General features: G+C 41.6%; 1 protein-coding gene across 3 annotated transcripts in view; it reads right to left on the bottom strand.

The window, feature by feature from the left end:
- The window catches only part of LOC133646659 (signal-induced proliferation-associated 1-like protein 1), a 182,389-nt gene that overhangs the window by 34,529 nt on the left and 127,794 nt on the right, over nucleotides 1-20,066 (bottom strand). For all 3 annotated transcript variants that reach the window (XM_062042255.1, XM_062042257.1, XM_062042254.1), the window contains exon 8: nucleotides 7,314-7,893. In XM_062042255.1, the coding sequence (XP_061898239.1) occupies nucleotides 7,314-7,893 (580 nt within the window). The remainder of the gene's footprint in view (nucleotides 1-7,313; nucleotides 7,894-20,066) is intronic.

The following is a 20,066-nucleotide window of genomic DNA, read 5'->3' as shown; positions in this document are numbered from 1 at the left end:
CTCCCTCCTGAGGTGCCGTATGGTCTTCCAGAACAGCTTTGGTGCAGCCCGATAGTCCCCGAACTGCTCCCACACCCTCTGCTTAGCCTCGTCCACAGCCTCGGCCACTGCCCTTCGGGCCTGTCGGTACCTTGCAACTGCCTCCGGAGTCTCCCGGGATAACATACTCCTTCTTCAGTCGGACGGCTTCTCTGACCACCACTGTCCACCAGGGTGTTCGAGGGTTACCGCCCCTTGAGGCCCCTAAGCTGCAGCTTTAGCAATAGAAGCTTTGAACCTTGCCCATTCCTGTTCAATATCTCCAACCTCCACAGGGATGGCAGAGAGGTCCCGCTGGAGGTGGGAGTTGAAGTCCTTCTGGATCGATCATTGATCTTTGGCCTAGGGTGCTCTGGTACCAGGTACACCTATGAGCATCTTTATGCTTGAACATGGTGTTTGTTATCGCAAGTCCATGACGAGCACAGAAGTCCAATAACAATCTACCACTCAGGTTCAGTTCAAGGAGACCGTTCCTCCCAATCCCGCCAGTCCAAGTATCACTGTCATTGCCCACGTGTGCATTGAAGTCCCCCAGTAAGACTATGGAATCCCCTGCCGGCGCCCCATACAGGACCCCATGCAAGACATCGAAGAAGGCCGAATACTCTGAACTCTTGTTTGGTGCGTACTCACAAACAACAGAGAGAGTTCTACTCACTCCAATACTAAGGCGAAGGGAGGTGACCCTCTTGTCCACTGGGGTGAACTCCAACGTACAGGCACTCAGCCGGAGACTTGTGAGTATCCCCACACCCGCCTGGGCCCTCACACCCTGAGCAACTCCAGAAGTGAACAAGAGCCATCCCTTGTCCAGGAGTGTGGTTTCAGAGCCCTTGTTATGCGTAGAGGTAAGCCCCACCAGATCCAACTGGTAGCGCTCCACCTCCCGCACCAGCTCAGGCTCCTTCCCCACCAGCGTAGAGACATTCTACGTCCCAAAAGTCAGTCTCTGCTGCCCCAAATTGGTCCGTCTGGAGCCTCCACTTTTACGGCCATTCAACTGGCAGCGCACCCGAACCTACTGGTTTTGACGCGGGTGGTGGGCCCACGTGGAGAAGAAGATGGTGTGTCCACGTAGTTTCTTCGGGCTCCGTGCCTAGCCACCAGGCGCACACTGACGAGCCCTGGCTCCGGAGGAGGGCCCCGGGCTTTCTCCGAGCCGGGTAACGCATATCCTTCTTGCTTGTTACATAGGGTAGTATCGTAACCCTGATGGGAGGGGTTCGGATGCTACACCTTGCCCAAGGGTGACCGAGAACTATGTAAGGCAGGGGTGTTGAACTCCCTGAGGCTTAATACAAGCCCACATACCAGATAATGTATTCAATTAATAAAACAATAAATGAAAATGCACTCAATAATCAGCATTGATGAATTGCCATGTTTGTGTGTGTTTATTGTCTTCATCTCTTGCTTCCAAACCCCTGAGCACACTCAGTTTATAGCAGAATTAATTGAACGGAGTAATCTCTCTTGTTAGCCATTCACAAGTTTTGTCTCTCTGAGTGGAGGTGAGACTGCTATCTTATGCACACAGGGAGCAGCGATAGAGCATGGCTTGTTGCTGGTGAGAAGCAGTGCAAGGTAACAACAATTACTGATTGCAATGCCAAATATGCCGTTGTGCAAATATTTTGGTTTCAAACCAAATTAGCCGGATTAACCTATCAACACGGACAGGCCAGTATGCCAAATGTATGGTGGCTGACAGGGGCAAACGGGAAAACCCCTACAACTCCTCCTCACAAAAAAATACAACCCCTGCCCCACCCACAAAAAATGCACTTCAAGATGTTCAATAAACGAAGTGAAATTTTTGTTTGTTGACCTATTTAGGATATTCAAAAGTCCATTGACCTTCCAATTAGAGTGATAAAAAAAATATGAATTAGATATATAATGATTATGTTGGGACTAACGCGTTACTTTGTAACGCGTTACTGTATCAATCAATGTTTATTTATATAGCCCTAAATCACAAGTGTCTCAAAGGGCTGTACAAGCCACACCGACATCCTCGGTACAGAGCCCACATACGGGCAAGGAAAAACTCACCCCAGTGGGACGTCGGTGAATGACTATGAGAAACCTTGGAGAGGACCGCATATGTGGGTAACCCCCCCCCTCTAGGGGAGACCGAAAGCAACGGATGTCGAGTGGGTCTGACATAACATTGTGAAAGTCCAGTCCACAGTGGATCCAACACATCAGCGGGAGTCCAGTCCACAGCGGGGCCAACAGGAAACCATCCCGAGCGGAGACGGGTCAGCAGCGCAGAGATGTCCCCAACCGATGCACAGGCAAGTGGTCCACCCGGGGTCCCGGCTCTGGACAGCCAGCACTTCATCCATGGCCACCGGACCTATGCAACTCCCCCTCGCAAGGGACAGGGGAGAAGAGGAGAGAAGAAAAGAAACGGCAGATCAACTGGTCTAAAAAAGGGGGGGTCTATTTAAAGGCTAGATTATACAAATGAGTTTTAAGATGGGACTTAAATGCTTCTACTGAGGTAGCATCTCTAACTGTTACCGGGAGGGCATTCCAGAGTACTGGAGCCCGAATAGAAAACGCTCTATAGCCCGCAGACTTTTTTTTGGCTCTGGGAATCACTAATAAGCCGGAGTTCTTTGAACGCAGATTTCTTGTCGGGACATATGGTACAATACAATCGGCGAGATAGGCTGGAGCTAAACCGTGTAATATTTTATACGTAAGTAGTAAAACCTTAAAGTCGCATCTTAAGTGCACAGGAAGCCAGTGCAAGTGAGCCAGTATAGGCGTAATATGATCAAACTTTCTTGTTTTTGTCAAAAGCCTTGCAGCCGCATTTTGTACCAACTGTAATCTTTTAATGCTAGACATCGGGAGACCCGAAAATAATACGTTACAGTAATCGAGACGAGACGTAACGAACGCATGAATAATGATCTCAGCGTCGCTAGTGGACAAGATGGAACGAATTTTAGCGATATTACGGAGATGAAAGAAGGCCGTTTTAGTAACACTCTTAATGTGTGACTCAAACGAGAGAGTTGGGTCGAAGATAATACCCAGATTCTTTACCGAGTCTCCTTGTTTAATTGTTTGGTTGTCAAATGTTAAGGTGGTATTATTAAATAGATGTTGGTGTCTAGCAGGACCGATAATCAGCATTTCCGTTTTCTTAGCGTTGAGTTGCAAAAAGTTAGCGGACATCCATTGTTTCATTTCATTAAGACACGCCTCCAGCTGACTACAGTCCGGCGTGTTGGTCAGCTTTAGGGGCATGTAGAGTTGAGTGTCATCAGCATAACAGTGAAAGCTAACACCGTACTTGCGTATGATGTCACCCAGCGGCAGCATGTAAATACTAAAGAGTGCAGGGCCAAGAACCGAACCCTGGGGAACTCCGCACGTTACCTTGACATAGTCCGAGGTCACATTGTTATGGGAGACGCACTGCATCCTGTCAGTAAGATAAGAGTTAAACCAAGACAAGGCTAAGTCTGACATACCAATACGTGTTTTGATACGCTCTAATAAAATATTATGATCGACGGTATCGAAAGCGGCGCTAAGATCAAGAAGCAGCAACATAGATGACGCATCAGAATCCATCGTTAGCAATAGATCATTAGTCATTTTTGCGAGGGCTGTCTCCGTAGAGTGATTTGCCCTGAAACCGGATTGAAAAGGTTCACAGAGATTGTTAGTCACTAAGTGTTCATTTAGCTGCTGTGCAACAGTTTTTTCGAGAATTTTGGAAATAAACGGAAGGTGGGAGACCGGTCGGTAGTTTACCATGAGGTCAGGATCGAGGTTAGGTCTTTTGAGCAAAGGATGAATAACCGCTTTTTTGAATGCTAGGGGAACAGTGCCGGAGGAAAGTGATAAGTTTACAATATTTACCACTGATGGACCTAATAATACAAACAGTTCCTTGATAAGTTTCCCAGGAAGTGGGTCAAGTAAACATGTTGTTTGTTTTATCCCACTTACACGCTGTAATAATTCCTCTAATGTTATTTCATCAAAAATAGAGAGACTATTTTGGAGGGCAGTGTCCGTCGTATATATAGTCGTATTTGTGTTAATAGAGCCCAGTTGTAGCTGGGATGCGTTGTCTTTAATCTCCTTTCTAATGAGTTCAATTTTCTTATTAAAGAAATTCATAAAATCATCTGCCGAGTGGGTGGAGCTACTGGGAGGAGTCCCTTGTTGGGTTAGCGATGCTACTGTTCTAAACAGAAATTTAGGATCGTTTTTGTTGAGGCGGATGAGATTTGAGTAGTATTTAGCTTTAGCTAAGGTAAGCATGCGTTTATAAGTTATTAAACTATCACTCCATGCTTGATGGAAAACCTCAAGTTTAGTCGCGCGCCATTTGCGTTCCAGTTTTCTACATGATAATTTATGAGCTCTAATTTCTTCTGTAAACCATGGGGTGCACCTTTTAGGGGCCCTTTTTTGCTTTAGCGGTGCTATACTATCAATAATTTCGCGCAAGGCATCGTCAAAGTTGTTAGTGAGTTTATCAATAGAGCCGACATAATTTGGGAATGGTGCTATTACCGAAGGCAGTAGGTCAGCAAGAGTCATCGTTGTGGCAGCATTAATGTTGCGGCCGCTATAGCAGTTATTATTATTATTAGCTTGTTGACAAAGAGTCAAAACTTCAAATTTTATAAGGTAATGATCGGACATTACTTTAGTATATGGAAGTATCATAACTTTGGAGGTGGTGACACCCCTGACAAGCACTAGATCTATTGTATTACCGTTGCGATGCGTGGGTTCATGTATTATTTGTGTAAGACCACAGCTATCAATTATGGTTTGGAGCGCCACGCACTGAGGGTCCGATGGGGTATTCATATGGATATTAAAGTCCCCCATTATGATTATATTGTCGGCGTGCGTCACTAGATCAGCAACGAACTCTGAGAATTCACTGATAAAGTCCGAATAGGGCCCAGGGGGGCGGTAGATAACAGCCAGGTCGAGAGGTAGCGGTGTGACAGACCTCATAGTAAGCCGTTAGTTTCGGCGGTAACTAGTAATCTAACGCGTTATTTTTTTATATTCAGTAACTCAGTTACCGTTACTACATGATGCGTTACTGCGTTATTTTACGTTATTTTTTATGTAGTATCGGCTAGAAACAGATGCGCTGCGGTGTCGTTCTTCTAAATCTTCCCCTGTCACAAAGTGGAGAGAAGAAAAGAGCCGTGTGTGTGTGTCTGGGTGTGGGTATGGGAAGGGGAGGCACACACGTGATCCGCGGTTTGATATATAAAACAAAACAAAAAGGTTGTTCGCATGCACGTTCAGTTCACACACAGCGTGGTCATGGCGAGTGGAGTAACGGAGGAGCTTGAACGCCCCGCGCCATTTAATCGGTGAGTTTATAGGTGCAGACTCAGTTGTGCAAGACGAGGGTTTTAAACACATGCTGAACGTGCTTGAACCACGTTACGACATCCCGTCGCGCACCAACTTCAGCGATAAGATTGTGCCAGATCTTTATGAGCAGGAGAAGAAAAAAGTTGTGGATGAACTATCCCGAGCATCATCTGTTGCGCTCATGACAGACTGGTGCACGTCCAGGGAAACAATGTGATGATAAGCGCTCACTTTATCACAGCAGACTGGCACAGAAGACACGCCCCCTCTACGAGAGTCACATTGCGCAGGTACTGACACAAGCAGTGGAGGAATGGAAGATAAAGATATCCCAGTCACAAGTGATAATGCCAAAAATCAAATAATTGCAGTGAATGAGGCAGGACTGGGACCACAGATAGGTGCTTTGCACATGTAGTGAATTTGGCATCACAGAAGGGAACCTCAGTCAATAGGATGGATCAGGAAGGAGGTTTCCTAGCACAACAGCTACTCATGTACTTCAGACAAAGCAAGAAATGCTAAAGCTGCCTACTCATAAAACTCATACATGATGTCCCAACGAAGTGGAACTCCACTTATGATATGTTGGAGCAGCAGGCAGCTATATACTCTGCATTGACCCACAAGACCCTGAAGAAAAATGTCAAAGACATCATCAACCTGTCTGATGATGATGTGAGAGTGGCAGAGGAGGTCCTCCAGGTGCTTAAACCCCTCAAAAGTGTTACATCTCCACTGAGCACTGAAACTTCACCATTTGTGTCAATGATCCTGCCACTGAAAACAAGGATTCTACAATCCATGACTCCAAGTGTGGAAGACAGCAGCATCACTCCAGATGTCAGGCTTTATTTCACTATCTATGTTTCAAGGAAGATGATTTGCCTTCTTATGTTGCACTTTAACTTGTTTTTTATTAATGGTCATTGGTCCAAGCTTAAAGAAAGGAGAAATGCCTTTTTATGTTGCACTGTTTTTCATTAATTATGTTAAAATGAAAATAAAAATGCATGTCAAGTTGATCAACAGATTGTATTATTCTTCAGTGCAATAACAGTACTGAAATGAAGGCATTAATGGGAGCTTTAAAAAAAAAGAAAAAAAGAAGTAACTAAATAGTTACTTTTCACAGTAACGCATTACTTTTTGATGTAAGTAACTGAGTTAGTAACTGAGTTACTTTTGAAATTAAGTAACTAGTAATTGTAACTAGTTACTGGTTTTCAGTAACTAACCCAACACTGATGATTACACACTGCTAAAATTGGTCTAAAAAATAATGTTGACAATAATATTGTGTATCGACAATAATTTATGGGACAATATGTGGTGGATAGTTATTACAGTTATGCACTCAATTGTTCAACTGAAAATCATCTGTAGCTGTACTTCAATTCTAGTGAAGTGAATTATATTTGTATAGCGCTTTTCTCTAGTGACTCAAAGCGCTTTACATAGTGAAACCCAATATCTAAGTTACATTTAAACCAGTGTGGGTGGCACTGGGTGAAGTTGGGTAAAGTGTCTTGCCCAAGGACACAACGGAAGTGACTAGGGTGGCGGAAGCGGGGATCGATCCTGGAACCCTCAGGTTGCTGGCACGGCCGCTTTATCAACCGAGCTATGCCACCCCGATTCTAATCGGTAAAACATTGTGTTTATTACAAGCTGTCAGTATACCTAGTATTAGGGGTGTGGGAAAAAATCGATTCGAATTTGAATCGCGATTCTCACGTTGTGCGATTTAGAATCGATTCTCATTTTTACAAAATCGATTTTTTTAAATTTTTATTATTTATAAAAAAAAAAAATTTAGAGCGGTGGAAAAGGTGTAAATATACGCTGATAAGATGTAACTGCATGGAAAGAAGACACACCCTACTGACCTCTAGTCTCTTGACGACCTCTCCAAAGTCTTCTGTGTTGTTATTGATGGAACGAAGTGAGACGCTTTCGCCACGCTCATAGAAGATCTTCAAGGAGGCGGGACTTCCCGTCGACCAACCAATCACATCACGCGTGGCACAGTTGAACACAACCGCTTTGGCTTCCTGATCCAGTAGGATTACAAAGTCGTTCGAAATGGCCAGGAGGCATTCCCGCTCCGCGCCGGCAACCTGGTCTTCAGCGTGCACCTGCCAGGTGATGGCCCCCAGGCTACGGAGCTCCGCCCCGCTGTACGGCCGCACTTTCTCACGCCGCTTGTGCGCCAGGGAAATAAAGGGGAACTTCCCGGTGGGTTCAACAGGAGTGTTAGTTACATGACGTTCAGCGAGGTCCCTCAAGTACTCCTGACGTGTGCGTGTCGCCATGGCGCCAAACTTTTCCGATTTGTGGGCTGCGTTTTCAGCGTTAATCACTTTAGCCAACAGGAAGTCCCTGAAGACAGAGGATTTTGGGAAGGTCACGCCCTTGGGGACAGGTGGACCAAAGGGGGGGACGTCCTGGGAGCGGCTAACAGCCACGCTGTGGAGAAACAAATACTATATATAGGTTACTGCAACACAACCATCATCATCCATTTTCTGTATTACTTATCCTTTTCATGCTCACAACAGGGGGCGGAGCATATCACATCTCAGAAACAGAGTGAACAGTCAACAGTGCATGGAGTAGGAATTAATCCGGCGCTAACTGAGCAAAAGTCAGCTATGTATTCACAACAAAATGTAAATTCAATGTACGTCTAAAGAACCAGTGCTACTTAACATCAATTGATACCAATATAAAACTACAATGGTACCTCAATTTAAGAGAACCCCAGCTTAAAAGTGTTTAAGATAAGAGCTGTCGCTCAGCTAATTGTTATGCTTTGAGTTACAGCAATACATTTATTTATAAGAAGTCTGCACCATACTGAAGCAGAATGAGTCTCCAGCCAGAATGCCAGCCAAGAATGTTAAAACAATTTCTAAACGGCAGACATTTATCCATGCACATTTTAAGAAGCTGCTGATGGTGTGTTTGATAGAGAAGCAGCTTGAAAAGATAAATGGCGTAGTTCATTATTTCATTACGTCATAAAACTACTGTAGTTTTTAGTGGTACATTATATTATATTGTTTTTAGACCATACTTCTTATCTAGGCAGCACAGTGGGGCAGTGGGTAGCACTCGTGCCTCACAGCGAGAAGGTCTTTCTGTGTGGAGTTTGCATGTTCTTCCGTGACTGCCTGGGTTCCCTCCGGATACTCCGGTTTCCTCCCACCTCCAAAGACATGCACCTGGGGATTGGTTGATTGGCAACACTAGACTGTCTCTAGTGTGAATGTGAGTGTGAGTGTTGTCTGTCTGTGTACCTTGCCTTCCGCCCAAATGCAGCTGGGATAGGCCTCAGCCCCCACGCGACCCCAAAGGGGGCAATTGGGAGAAGATGGATGGATGGACTTCTTATCTAAAAGTTAGTTTTTCTTTTTAAAATTCATGTTACTTGTTAAAAATTTGCTTCTTAAGGGTAGCGAGCACCAATTTAATTGATCTCAATTAATTTCAAAGGAGATGTTGATTTGAGGTACAACTATTTTAAATTAAGAACCACATCGCAGAACCAATTAAGTTGGAAGTTGATGTACTACTGTACAGCATACAAATTTATTCAGACAAATACCAGGGTTTCCAAATGCACCGATAACTAAAATGCGATGTCCCACCATGGCGTGGTGATTTTTGGCTATTTTTGCAGTTCACATTTATTTAAACAAACCACTAGCAGCTGTATTTCATTTCTATTTCATTTTGCTTTGTTTTCTCTACCCTATGTCTGTCTGTCTGTCCCCTCTTAAAGTATGAGCCAGTGTTGTTGCGGTCGTCTCCTGTTATTGCTTTCTTCTGTTAGCCTCATGTAAATTTTACCACAAACTACAAGCTACAAAGGAGGGTTATGCTAGTATGCTAGATTCTGTCATACAGCCCACTCGTACTGCATGACGAAGCTGCAGAACAGGGTAAATAAAAAATAAAAAAGTGATGTCCTTTGAAACATGACTTGCTGTCAAAAAGTGTCTTGTTTTTCGTTGCAAGGACAGAAAATTGCTTCATAAAAAGTATTTTGGTTTCCACAATGGCATGTGTCACCTGTTTCATTTAAGAACCCTTCTAGCTAATGCACTTCATTAGTGTGTTGAGACTGGATTACAATGAATTAGTGAACAGGTGTTAAGAAATCACCTGCCTGGTTGACTCCAATACAGGTTAGACCAGGGGTGGGCAATTCATTTTTACCGGGGTCCGCATAAGCAACCCGAGCACTGCTGGGGGGCCACACCGACAATATTTCAATAAAATGTTGCTCAATATTATTTTTGATATACCGTAAGATAAATAATAATAATAATTAATAATAATAATAATAATTTCATTTAACCTAACTTAACTTTGTACAAAAGCAGAATGCTTTTGATGGTTTTATTTTTAACACTGTCTTACACAACACTTCCTGATGTATAATACAATGCAAAAATGTCCATTTCTGCACAGGGTTAATTTCTGTCACTTTATCCTGCATTATGCAACATTTTCCCCGTCAGATTTGGACAACTATATGGTGTTAAAAATCGTTTTGAATCATATTTATTTTATATTGTTTTTTATATTGGTTTTATATGTACTTATTTTTTGTTTTTATTCAGTCATTGGTGGAGCTAAGGATAATATTTGAATATTGTTTTTAATATTGTTGTGCAGCACTTTGGAAACATTTTGTTGTTTAAATGTGCTATATAAATAAAGTGGATTGGATTGTCACACCTGCCAGCTTGTCCCATTTCAGTCCTAACATGTCCAAACACGCATTTACCTATGTGAACAAGTCATTACCTGTGGTTGTCTCTTTAATTGACTGCATGGCTGCCAGCTCCTTCGTGATTTGAAAGTCTGTAGTTATCCCACGTAAGAAGATGAGCAGCTGGGCGGTGTCACGTACATCGCAGCTCTCATCCAAAGCCAGCGAAAAACAGTCAAAGTCTCCGGGCATTATCAGCGCAACAGAGTCCAATGAGCACTCCTTAATAAATTCTCCGTCAGAAAACGCCTTACTATTTCTGGCGATTTTGTGAGAAATTACGAAACTTGTCCTGACAGCTGCATCTCTGGGGGTGTGAAAGTTGGCAAAAAGTCCTTGTTGGGTTTTCAGTTTTACCATCAACGCATCCGCCTCCCTTGCGCGCACTTCATCAGACAGATTACGGTATTTTTCCTCGTGATTTGTCGTGTAGTGGCGATTCAAATTATATTCTTTAAACACAGCAACCTGTGTACCACAAATTAAGCACACGGCTTTACCTTTAATTTCTGTAAAGAAATACTTGGCAGTCCATGTCTTGTTGGAAACACACCATTCGTCATCAACTTTTCTCTTTTTAGCGTCTCATCACTTGTCGCTGTGTACCTTCACTCACAGGTTACACCCGGACACATGCCCATAAATAACACTTTTCAAAATAAAAGCAGCACAGTTGTATTGCACGCACGACATAGATGTTTTTTAAACTTTATTTTGTCATTTGTGATTGCCGCTGTTCACATTCACTCACAATCACACACGCGCATACGTCCACACGGAAGTAATACAAATAACGCTTTTCAAAACAAAAGCAGCACCGATGTATTGCACACTCGACATAGATGCTTTTTAAAATTTATTTTGTAATTTATGATTGGCCTCACGCGGGCCGGCCAGGGACGCACAAAAGGCCGGAAGTGGCCCGCGGGCAGCAGAATGCCCAGGTCTGGGTTAGACGGTAACATAATCATTGGGAATGAAAACTGTTTGGTTAGGACAATTCCTGAAAATAAAAAGGCAAATCAAACTTCAAAACATTGTTTAATCCAAGATTGAATCCAAGCACTTTAAAATAATATTCAGGATTAAAAAATAAAAACTTTTAATAAGTACACAGTGTTCCTACACTCTGGTTGCATAGGCAAAAAAATATATATATTACACAGTTATAAAATAATAGTTTCTTAAATTGAATGTAGTAATTTTAATATTCTGATTTTAAAACAATTACTCACACATTAATTTGTATTGTATTTCAGAATTATTAATTGAAATGGAAATAATGTTTCTATATTACACATGTATGATACATACTATGTACCATATCATGTACATACTAATTAATATTTTGTTTATTTTTTAAACAAAGTGTTAATAATCAAACAAATATTGTTTTGTAATAGGGGAGGGAGAATAAATGTATTACGTTGTACTACAGGCTACCAATTCACTTCATTGTCGCGACTGACGATGTGGAGAATCAATTCATTAATCCATTTTGTAAAGAGCTATTAATAGAAGGGATGGCGAAGTACGGTAAGTCTCAACATTCTGAAATCCTGTTTCCATGCCCCTACTATTGAACAGAACAAAATAATTGTACAAGCTCTTAGGTCTTGGTGAATGTTTTCTTTCGATGATACTTTAGACCAGTGATTGTAAACTAGTGGGGCGAGACCCAAAAGGGTCTCACAGAAACTACCTTAAAACATTTTAAATACATGCCTGACTTGTTTATGCATTTTGCTAGGTGTACACCCAAAAGATATGGATATGAAAGGGAAACCTCACTTGAGGTCCTATTTAGCAGAATTGTGATATTAAGGCTACGTTCACAATCGGTAGGTTTTTTTTCAAAACCAATCTTTTTATGTAGTTGTTGATTTAAAAAAAAAAAGTGTTAATAAATGTTCATTGTTTAATAAAAAACAGTTAAAGGCCTACTGAAATGAATTTTTTTTACTTAAACGGGGATAGCAGATCTATTCTATGTGTCATACTTGATCATTTCGCGATATTGCCATATTTTTGCTGAAAGGATTTAGTATAGAACAACGACGATAAAGATTGCAACTTTTGGTATCTGATAAAAAAAAGGCTTGCCCCTACCGGAAGTAGCGTGACGTAGTCAGTTGAACATATACGCAAAGTTCCCTATTGTTTACAATGATGGCCGCATGAAGTGAGAAAGATTCGGACCGAGAAAGCGACAATTTCCCCATTAATTTGAGCGAGGATGAAAGATTTGTGGATGAGTAAAGTGCAAGTGAAGGACTAGTGGGGAGTTGAAGCTATTCAGATAGGGAAGATGCTGTGAGAGCCGGGGGTGACCTGATATTCAGCTGGGAATGACTACAACAGTAAATAAACACAAGACATATATATACTCTATTAGCCACAACACAACCAGGCTTATATTTAATATGCCACAAATTAATCCTGCATAAAAACACCTGCGTGTTTGTTATGCTAGCTCCTAGCTCCTCTGCTAGCGCCTAGCTCCATAGAACACGCCAATACAATTCAAACACCTGATCAACACACACAATCACTCAGCCCAAAAGACCATTCACCTAACCCAAGGTTCATAAAGCTTATATATTTTTAAAAAGTTACGTACGTGACGCGCACATACGGTCAAGCTATCAAATGCTTAGCAACCAAGGCTGCATACTCACGGTACCTGATATTCAGCTGGGAATGACTACAACAGTAAATAAACACAAGACATATATATACTCTATTAGCCACAACACAACCAGGCTTATATTTAATATGCCACAAATTAATCCTGCATAAAAACACCTGCGTGTTTGTTACGCTAGCTCCTAGCTCCTCTGCTAGCTCCTAGCTCCATAGAACACGCCAATACAATTCAAACACCTGATCAACACACACAATCACTCAGCCCAAAAGACCGTTCACCTAACCCAAGGTTCATAAATCTTATATATTTTTAAAAAGTTACGTACATACGCAAAAAAAAGTTGCGCACATACGGTCAAGCGATCAAATGTTTAGAAGCCAAAGCTGCATACTCACAGTAGCACGTCTGCGTCTTTGTCATCCAAATCAAAGTAATCCTGGTAAGAGTCTGTGTTGTCCCAGTTCTCCACAGGCGTCTGTGTATCGAAGTCAAAAGTCCTCCTGGTTAGAGTCTCTGTTATCCGAGTTCTTCCATCTTGACTGCATCTTCCGGGAATGTAAACAAAGAAGCGCCGGCTGTGTACTGTTGTTGCTGATTACGTTCGAAAAATACGTCCATTTCGCACCGACAACTTTCTTCTTTGCTTGCTCAGCTTCCTTCTCCATAATGCAATGAACATGATTGCAACAGATTCACGAACACAGATGTCCAGAATACTGTGGATTAATGAAATGAAAACAGAGCTTTTTCGTATTGGCTTCAATGTGGAAGGCATATCCGTGTTCCCCGGGTTACGTCACGCGCATACGGCATCCTCAGAGGCGTTTCGAACCGGAAGTTTAGCGGCAAATTTAAAATGTCACTTTATAAGTTAACCCGGCCGTATTGGCATGTGTTATAATGTTAAGATTTCATCATTGATATATAAACTATCAGACTGCGTGGTCGGTAGTAGTGGGTTTCAGTAGGCCTTTAACATTTAAGCACATGTTAATTGTTGAATTAAAAACATTTAACACTGAGCTGTGCTATCCAGTTGTTACCTCGTTCTCTTACACTTCTGTCTCATTTGCAAATTGTGCGGTATCATAGGAGACTTTGCAGTTTGCATGAGGTTGCAATTTCAAGATGTTAGATGGCAGTAATGTATAGACCACTCAACAGTGTGTTGCCATAAGTCAAGAAGTTTGTGTTAGAGTTAAATGTGCAAGTCTTTTCTTTTGCTGAGGCCTACAAAGTTTGTAAACTGTAAGTACAGTATTGTATTTATTACACACAAGCTGTTTGATTGTAACATAGTTGCAGCTGTAGTTTTGGAATACCAAACTTGAAGGTGTTGAAATCGCCATGTAAAATCAATTGGTAGCAGGTATATGGAAAAGCCAATTTAAATTAGCATCGAGCTAGCTCATTTTGAATATTGAAGCCTCACTGTCCTTTTGAGTGCCTTGCTTTGTTGGCATGGAAAATTGCAACATTACCCCGAGTCAGTCCGGGAAAGTCCCCTCTGAGTGCTTAAGTGCTTGTTTCCCAGCCAAGTGCTTGAGCTGGTGCAGAGTCTGCAATCACACCTGATGTCATGTGCAATAAAGGTACGAAACATGCCATCATTTAATTTGACGTGAATCAGTACCTGGTTGTACCGACGGACTTTGGTCTGTACCTATAAAAGTACCAAATTCGGTACCCATCCCGACTCTGAACCAACAGTGCCTCTGCTGGTTGCAGGCAATCAGTGCACTCCATTTTGCTTTAGTTGCTCCTTGACATAATTAATCAACAAATCCACACATTTGACTACAAAAAGATAAAAATCATGGATTATTGTTTATTGTTCTAACAAGCAAACTGGAAGTAGCGATTTTTTGGCATTTAAAATTGCTTTTAATTAATTAAAAAATCAAAGCATTTTCAAGCACTTCTTGGAAACTTGAACGTGAACACTGTATATGTATGGTCATTTGTATAGAAAGTAAGTGCCAGTGTGTGAAAACCAAAAGTGAGCTTGAATAAGCGGATACGACAGTTTGGACAAGTTTGCGTTCACTTCATTAAGCACAGCCACTAACGAGGAGAATTGTTGCAAAGTACGCCTGACTAAAGACAGGATATAAATACTGTAAATCCCATCTCGGTTGACAGGGCAGCAGCCAGTGTTGACAACCTGCCACTCTGTACTGCTCTGGTTTGGAGAAGTGCCACTGTGGCTTGAGCTTGAAAACACAAACAGCCTACATTTCCTACACAAAGATCCAGAGTTACGCAATGCCGTCTTTGCAGCACAGTGTGACTACGGGGCAGCGGTTGAAAGCGGTTGGATTAGCACTCCGCTGGCCCCAGGCCGTTTCTTTAATGCTCCTGTCTGGCCCAAAGTGACCTGAACATGATCAAATCCCGATGACTCAAAAAATTGTAGTATAGAGATCAAACACACTGCACGGAATGACATAGTGCATGCATGGATGTGTGTGTTATTAGGTCACAATCTGTGAATTCAAACTGTATCAACACAATCAGTCATACTTACCTACTGGTTCCACAGCAAAAAATCCTGGATTTTTGTTGCAACAGACTAATACACTTGGCAGCGCTAACTTCTGATGCTTTATGTAGCGACAATCGGAAATTTGACCCCACAATAATTTCCACGCCACAGAGGAACAGCATCCATGGGAAGAGTCTTGGCAAACAATCAGGAATTAAGCTCACAAAGTGGTGCAGAAACCAAAGAAAGGCGGTGTTAGCACCTCTGGGTGTGGTAGATCCACTGTTCTCAAAGATTCACTGTCCCACACGTCTCCATTTCATTGCAAAAACCAGCAGAAGCACCTCATCTCAAAAAGCAATTAGTGGTCATACAAAAATAATATTTTCCAAGGATTTCCTGATAAATTAGCACAATTTGCTTGCAGGTTGCAAGACAGAAGGCAAGCTTGACCCATCCGCTCCTGAGGTAGACTTGCTGTGCTCTGAGAAACTCTGTCCCTCCACAATCCTTTCCAATCACATGCATGTCTGGCTGAAGTGAACACTTCATGTGCACGCCGCTAACTCCTTCAGACCACTCCGGCTCACGCTGCCCAAAGGCAAAGTGGCAGGCAGGAAGAACGGGAAGGCGGGCGCTTGCATTGTCAGAGCGAGCCTCGCAAGGAAAGCATTAGGGAGCGAGAGAACAGTGTGTGCAAGGGTAACAGTGTGCAAGTTACCATGAGAAATAGGTAAAAGGAGAAAGAAAGGCAGGAGAGATGGTAACTATGAGTACATGTACACAGAGTATTTGTTCGGAGGGATGGCAATCAAGGGAGTGAGCATACATGATTAGGCCAAGGCGGGCCTAATCAAGAGTCAGCTAGTGGAAAAAAAGTGCACGTCAGTGACAAACTTCTCCATGTAGCCATAATCACACTAATTTATATTTGGGTGCATACATAGGGTTGATATAAACATACACAGAGCTTCCGCAATGGGAGAAAGTCTACGTTGATATATGGAGATATTCATTGTGGTCATCTTACATAATTTTCAGTGGCAGCTTTGAGGTGGTATCTGCTCAAAAGACACATTGATTGGAAACTGCAGACAGGAGGAAAGTTGAACCTACGTTTTATTAAAGACCAAACGGTCAGTCACGAGACTACGACGGCGATGTTAGTGTCTATAAAGAGTGGGGATAGGATGAATCAAACAAATACTGTAAAATGTTCCTAATAAACTTGGTTTGTATAAGTTTGAATGTTTTTTGTAGCATAGACAATACTTTTTGTCTTCTATCTACTACACGAGCTATGTAGAAATGGCTGATGTTATACTACTCTTGAATCCTAAGTTATCACACAACTGATTGTGGAATTGGAAACCAGTTCTCTCTGGCTGTTCTCTCCGTGGAGCACCAACACGCCGCTATTTACTGCATTATTCACAGGCAAAGAAGAACAAGCAATGTGGTGGTGGGGACAGTTTATGCCAACAAGCATACAAATTCAACATAAAAACGCTGAACTCAAGTCAATATTTTTAAAGTATATGATAAAATAAAAACCCACCCATTAAATAAGTGTCATAATGTTTTCAAAGAAGACACTTTAAATATGTGACATGATGCCAGTGCATCTCGACATTTGGAGAGAAACCTATAAACAGCCGTATTTTGACATTAGTTTGAAACGTGACAAATTGGGGAGGGGTGCACTATCCACTTTAACTGCCAGACGGCAGTAGAGAGTTGTACGTCTTAAAATGTGTTTTGTGGCAGTCCCAACTTTGACCATAGTGTCAGTTGGTGTGTAAAATCACATTTTTCATCATTTTCAGCAGACTGCTTTGCCAAAAAAAATCAGAGCACTGTTTGACCCATGCCTTCCAGACAATGCTTTTGTCTAAATGCACTGCTGAGTGGTCAGAAACTTAAAGGGCTTTGTAAACCACGCAATACTAAGAATGATGGCTATTTTTCAGGGTTGATATATGGAGATAGTTATTGTTGGTCATCTAACATAATTTTCAGTGGCAGCTTCGAGGTGGTATCTGCTCAAAAGACACATTGATTGGAAACTGCAGACAGGAGGAAAGTTGAACGTGCATTTTATTAACGACCATAATGGTCAGTCACGAGACCAGGACGGCGATGTTAGTGTCTATAAAGAGTGGGGATAGGATGAATCAAACAAATAGTGTAACATGTTCAGAATAAACCTGAAGAATAGTCAAAAGTATGTTTGTGGTTTGTATAAGTTTGAATGTTGTTTTTAGCATAGACAATACTTTTGTATCTTCTATCTACTACACGAGCTATGGAGAAATGGCTGACTTTATACTAACCTTGAATCCTAAGTTATCACACAGCTGTGCATCGATGCCGTGATGTATTACATGTGCAATATTGTGTATATCATATTTCAACTCAGAGCACACTTACATGGAAGGGATTGTTGTTTTGATCGCCCGTGCAAGTTATAAGGCACGTGTCTGCCAATGGACGAATAAAAATAAAAATTATTCACACTATTAAATTTGGATTACCCATTATTAATTACAGGTTACTACTTGCGTGTGTAACAATCATCTTTGAAAAGACCTCAATACAGTGATACCTCGACCTAGGAGTATATTGAGATACGAGCTGTGTCTCTGCCTTTTTTATGAGTAACTTGCGAGCATATTTTGAGTTACGAGCCTCCACGTCGCTAGGGGGCATAGTAAATGTCAAATGAACGCCGAAAGTTCCACCTCTGAACATCTGTGTTCCCCGGTGGCATTATCTTATAGCTACAAATTGACATAGATTTGTTTTTCCAACCACGGGAACTGACTGTGAAGGACAGTGCTAAGAAAAAGAAGCAGATTATATTTATTGGATTGCAGCAATAATTACTATAATGACCGACCGCAATGCTCGTCTGCAACTCAAGAAGCAGGAGGAGCCAGCTATTGCGCTGGCAAAAACTGCAAAACAATCACTTTTTATCCACAAAAGTATGGAGAAGCAGCTGGAAGGAGACACTTAAGACGTGTTTTTTCAAGTAGACGACCAGTGTTCAGTGCAACACTTCTCACAAGAACGACAGATCAGTGCAGGTTCAGTGAGGGTAAACTACCGCTGTAGCTCTGGAGGAAAATATCCAACCACCAACATGAAACCTACATCCCACAATATTTTTATTTGTATGTGTTTTTCTTTTTTTTCTTTTTTAAACGCATGGTTCATCATAAGGGACAAGCGGTATAAAATGGATGGATGGATGTCTCTTGCAGGATTATAGCGAGTACTGTTGCATTCCTACTATTTACTATTTTGTTCACACATATGATTGTGTTTACTAGAGGTGCAACGGTACGGGTAGCCGACACTACGGTCTGTAACTGTGTTTTAGGGGAATGGTTTCGCTTCTTTTTTGGTATGTTTTGTGGGAGTAAACAAGCTTTTTTTCCTCTCAAAGTTTTTTGGTTACTTTGCTTGTCTTTACAAATTCATTGGTGTACTGAATACTTTTTGTACAGAAGACTTTTATTTCAGGTTAACATTTACTAAACAACATTTTCAAATGGTAAAGTATTATTTGTATTCTTTAATTACATGTCTAAATCAGTGTTTCTTACCAGTGCGCTGGTAAAAGGCAAGCAGTGACCCAGATTGTGGAGTTTTTTAAAACCCAAATACTGTAGCTTTTTATTTAATAAAAGTACATTAAAGTGCAGTTTGAATTTAAGGTACTGTAAAATAATGTGTACCAACACATAAAACAAGTTTAATGATTATTTCAGGAACAAAATGTTTTTTATCCACAAACTCAAAAATGATTTGAACACAAATGTCTGTCTGCAGAGTTTTAGTACATGTTGTATAAGAGGATTTTAATCTTAGTAGACACAGAAAACAAAATGTCTGAAGTAAAAAAGTTAGATATAAAAATGTTTTTTTCTGTTTAAATTAGTGGGTATGTTTATTCTCCCAGTCAGGGCCAATACATTAGTTCAGTCACAAAGACATTCCGTGCCTGCCTGCAAGTCCGCATTCAGGGCAGGATTACTGGTGAGCTGCAGTGAAACTAAAGTTGCTGCTTCCTTCTTAATGTTGTGTTTCAACTTCTATGGTAGTGTTAGTCATATTTACAAGCTGTGTAAGGGGGAAGAAGCACAACGCTGATAGAACATTAATTACATGGTGACGAGCCTGACCTTTACGATTGTCCAACAGGATGGTCACCTACACACGGACAAAAACACTTTCACACAAACACACGAAAACGTACACAACCACACACACATTCACGGTCAATAAAGGCGGATTGTTGCGTGCAGGATTATACCAAGCATCGTTGCTTCCCTACTGTTTACTAATGCTGTAACTTCTAACAGACAGTTCCATTATGACCGAGGTAAAAATCTTAACAGCTGGTCACCGCGATCATACTCTAATCAAACTCAAATTGCGCTCCTCGATCAGGATCATATAATCGCCCAGCCCTAGCTACCTCTGTATTTGGACACAAATGCAATTTTATTGTCAGAATGTCGTCCAGGAACATTTTTAAAAATGTTTCACTTGAATGCACTACATTTATATGCTGAAAACCTGGTTACAGTTTTATCTAAAATCCAGTCAGAGTGTATTTTGGAGTGACATTTGCCAGCGAACACACCAGTCGGAGTCTCCTCTCTCATCTTTACGCTGACGTATGCACTGACTTCATGTACTGTCGTCAACTAAGGTTG

The sequence above is a fragment of the Entelurus aequoreus genome, linkage group LG03 (genome assembly GCF_033978785.1).
Source record: "Entelurus aequoreus isolate RoL-2023_Sb linkage group LG03, RoL_Eaeq_v1.1, whole genome shotgun sequence".
Lineage (NCBI taxonomy): Eukaryota > Metazoa > Chordata > Actinopteri > Syngnathiformes > Syngnathidae > Entelurus > Entelurus aequoreus.
This window is presented reverse-complemented; position numbering and strand designations above follow the sequence as displayed.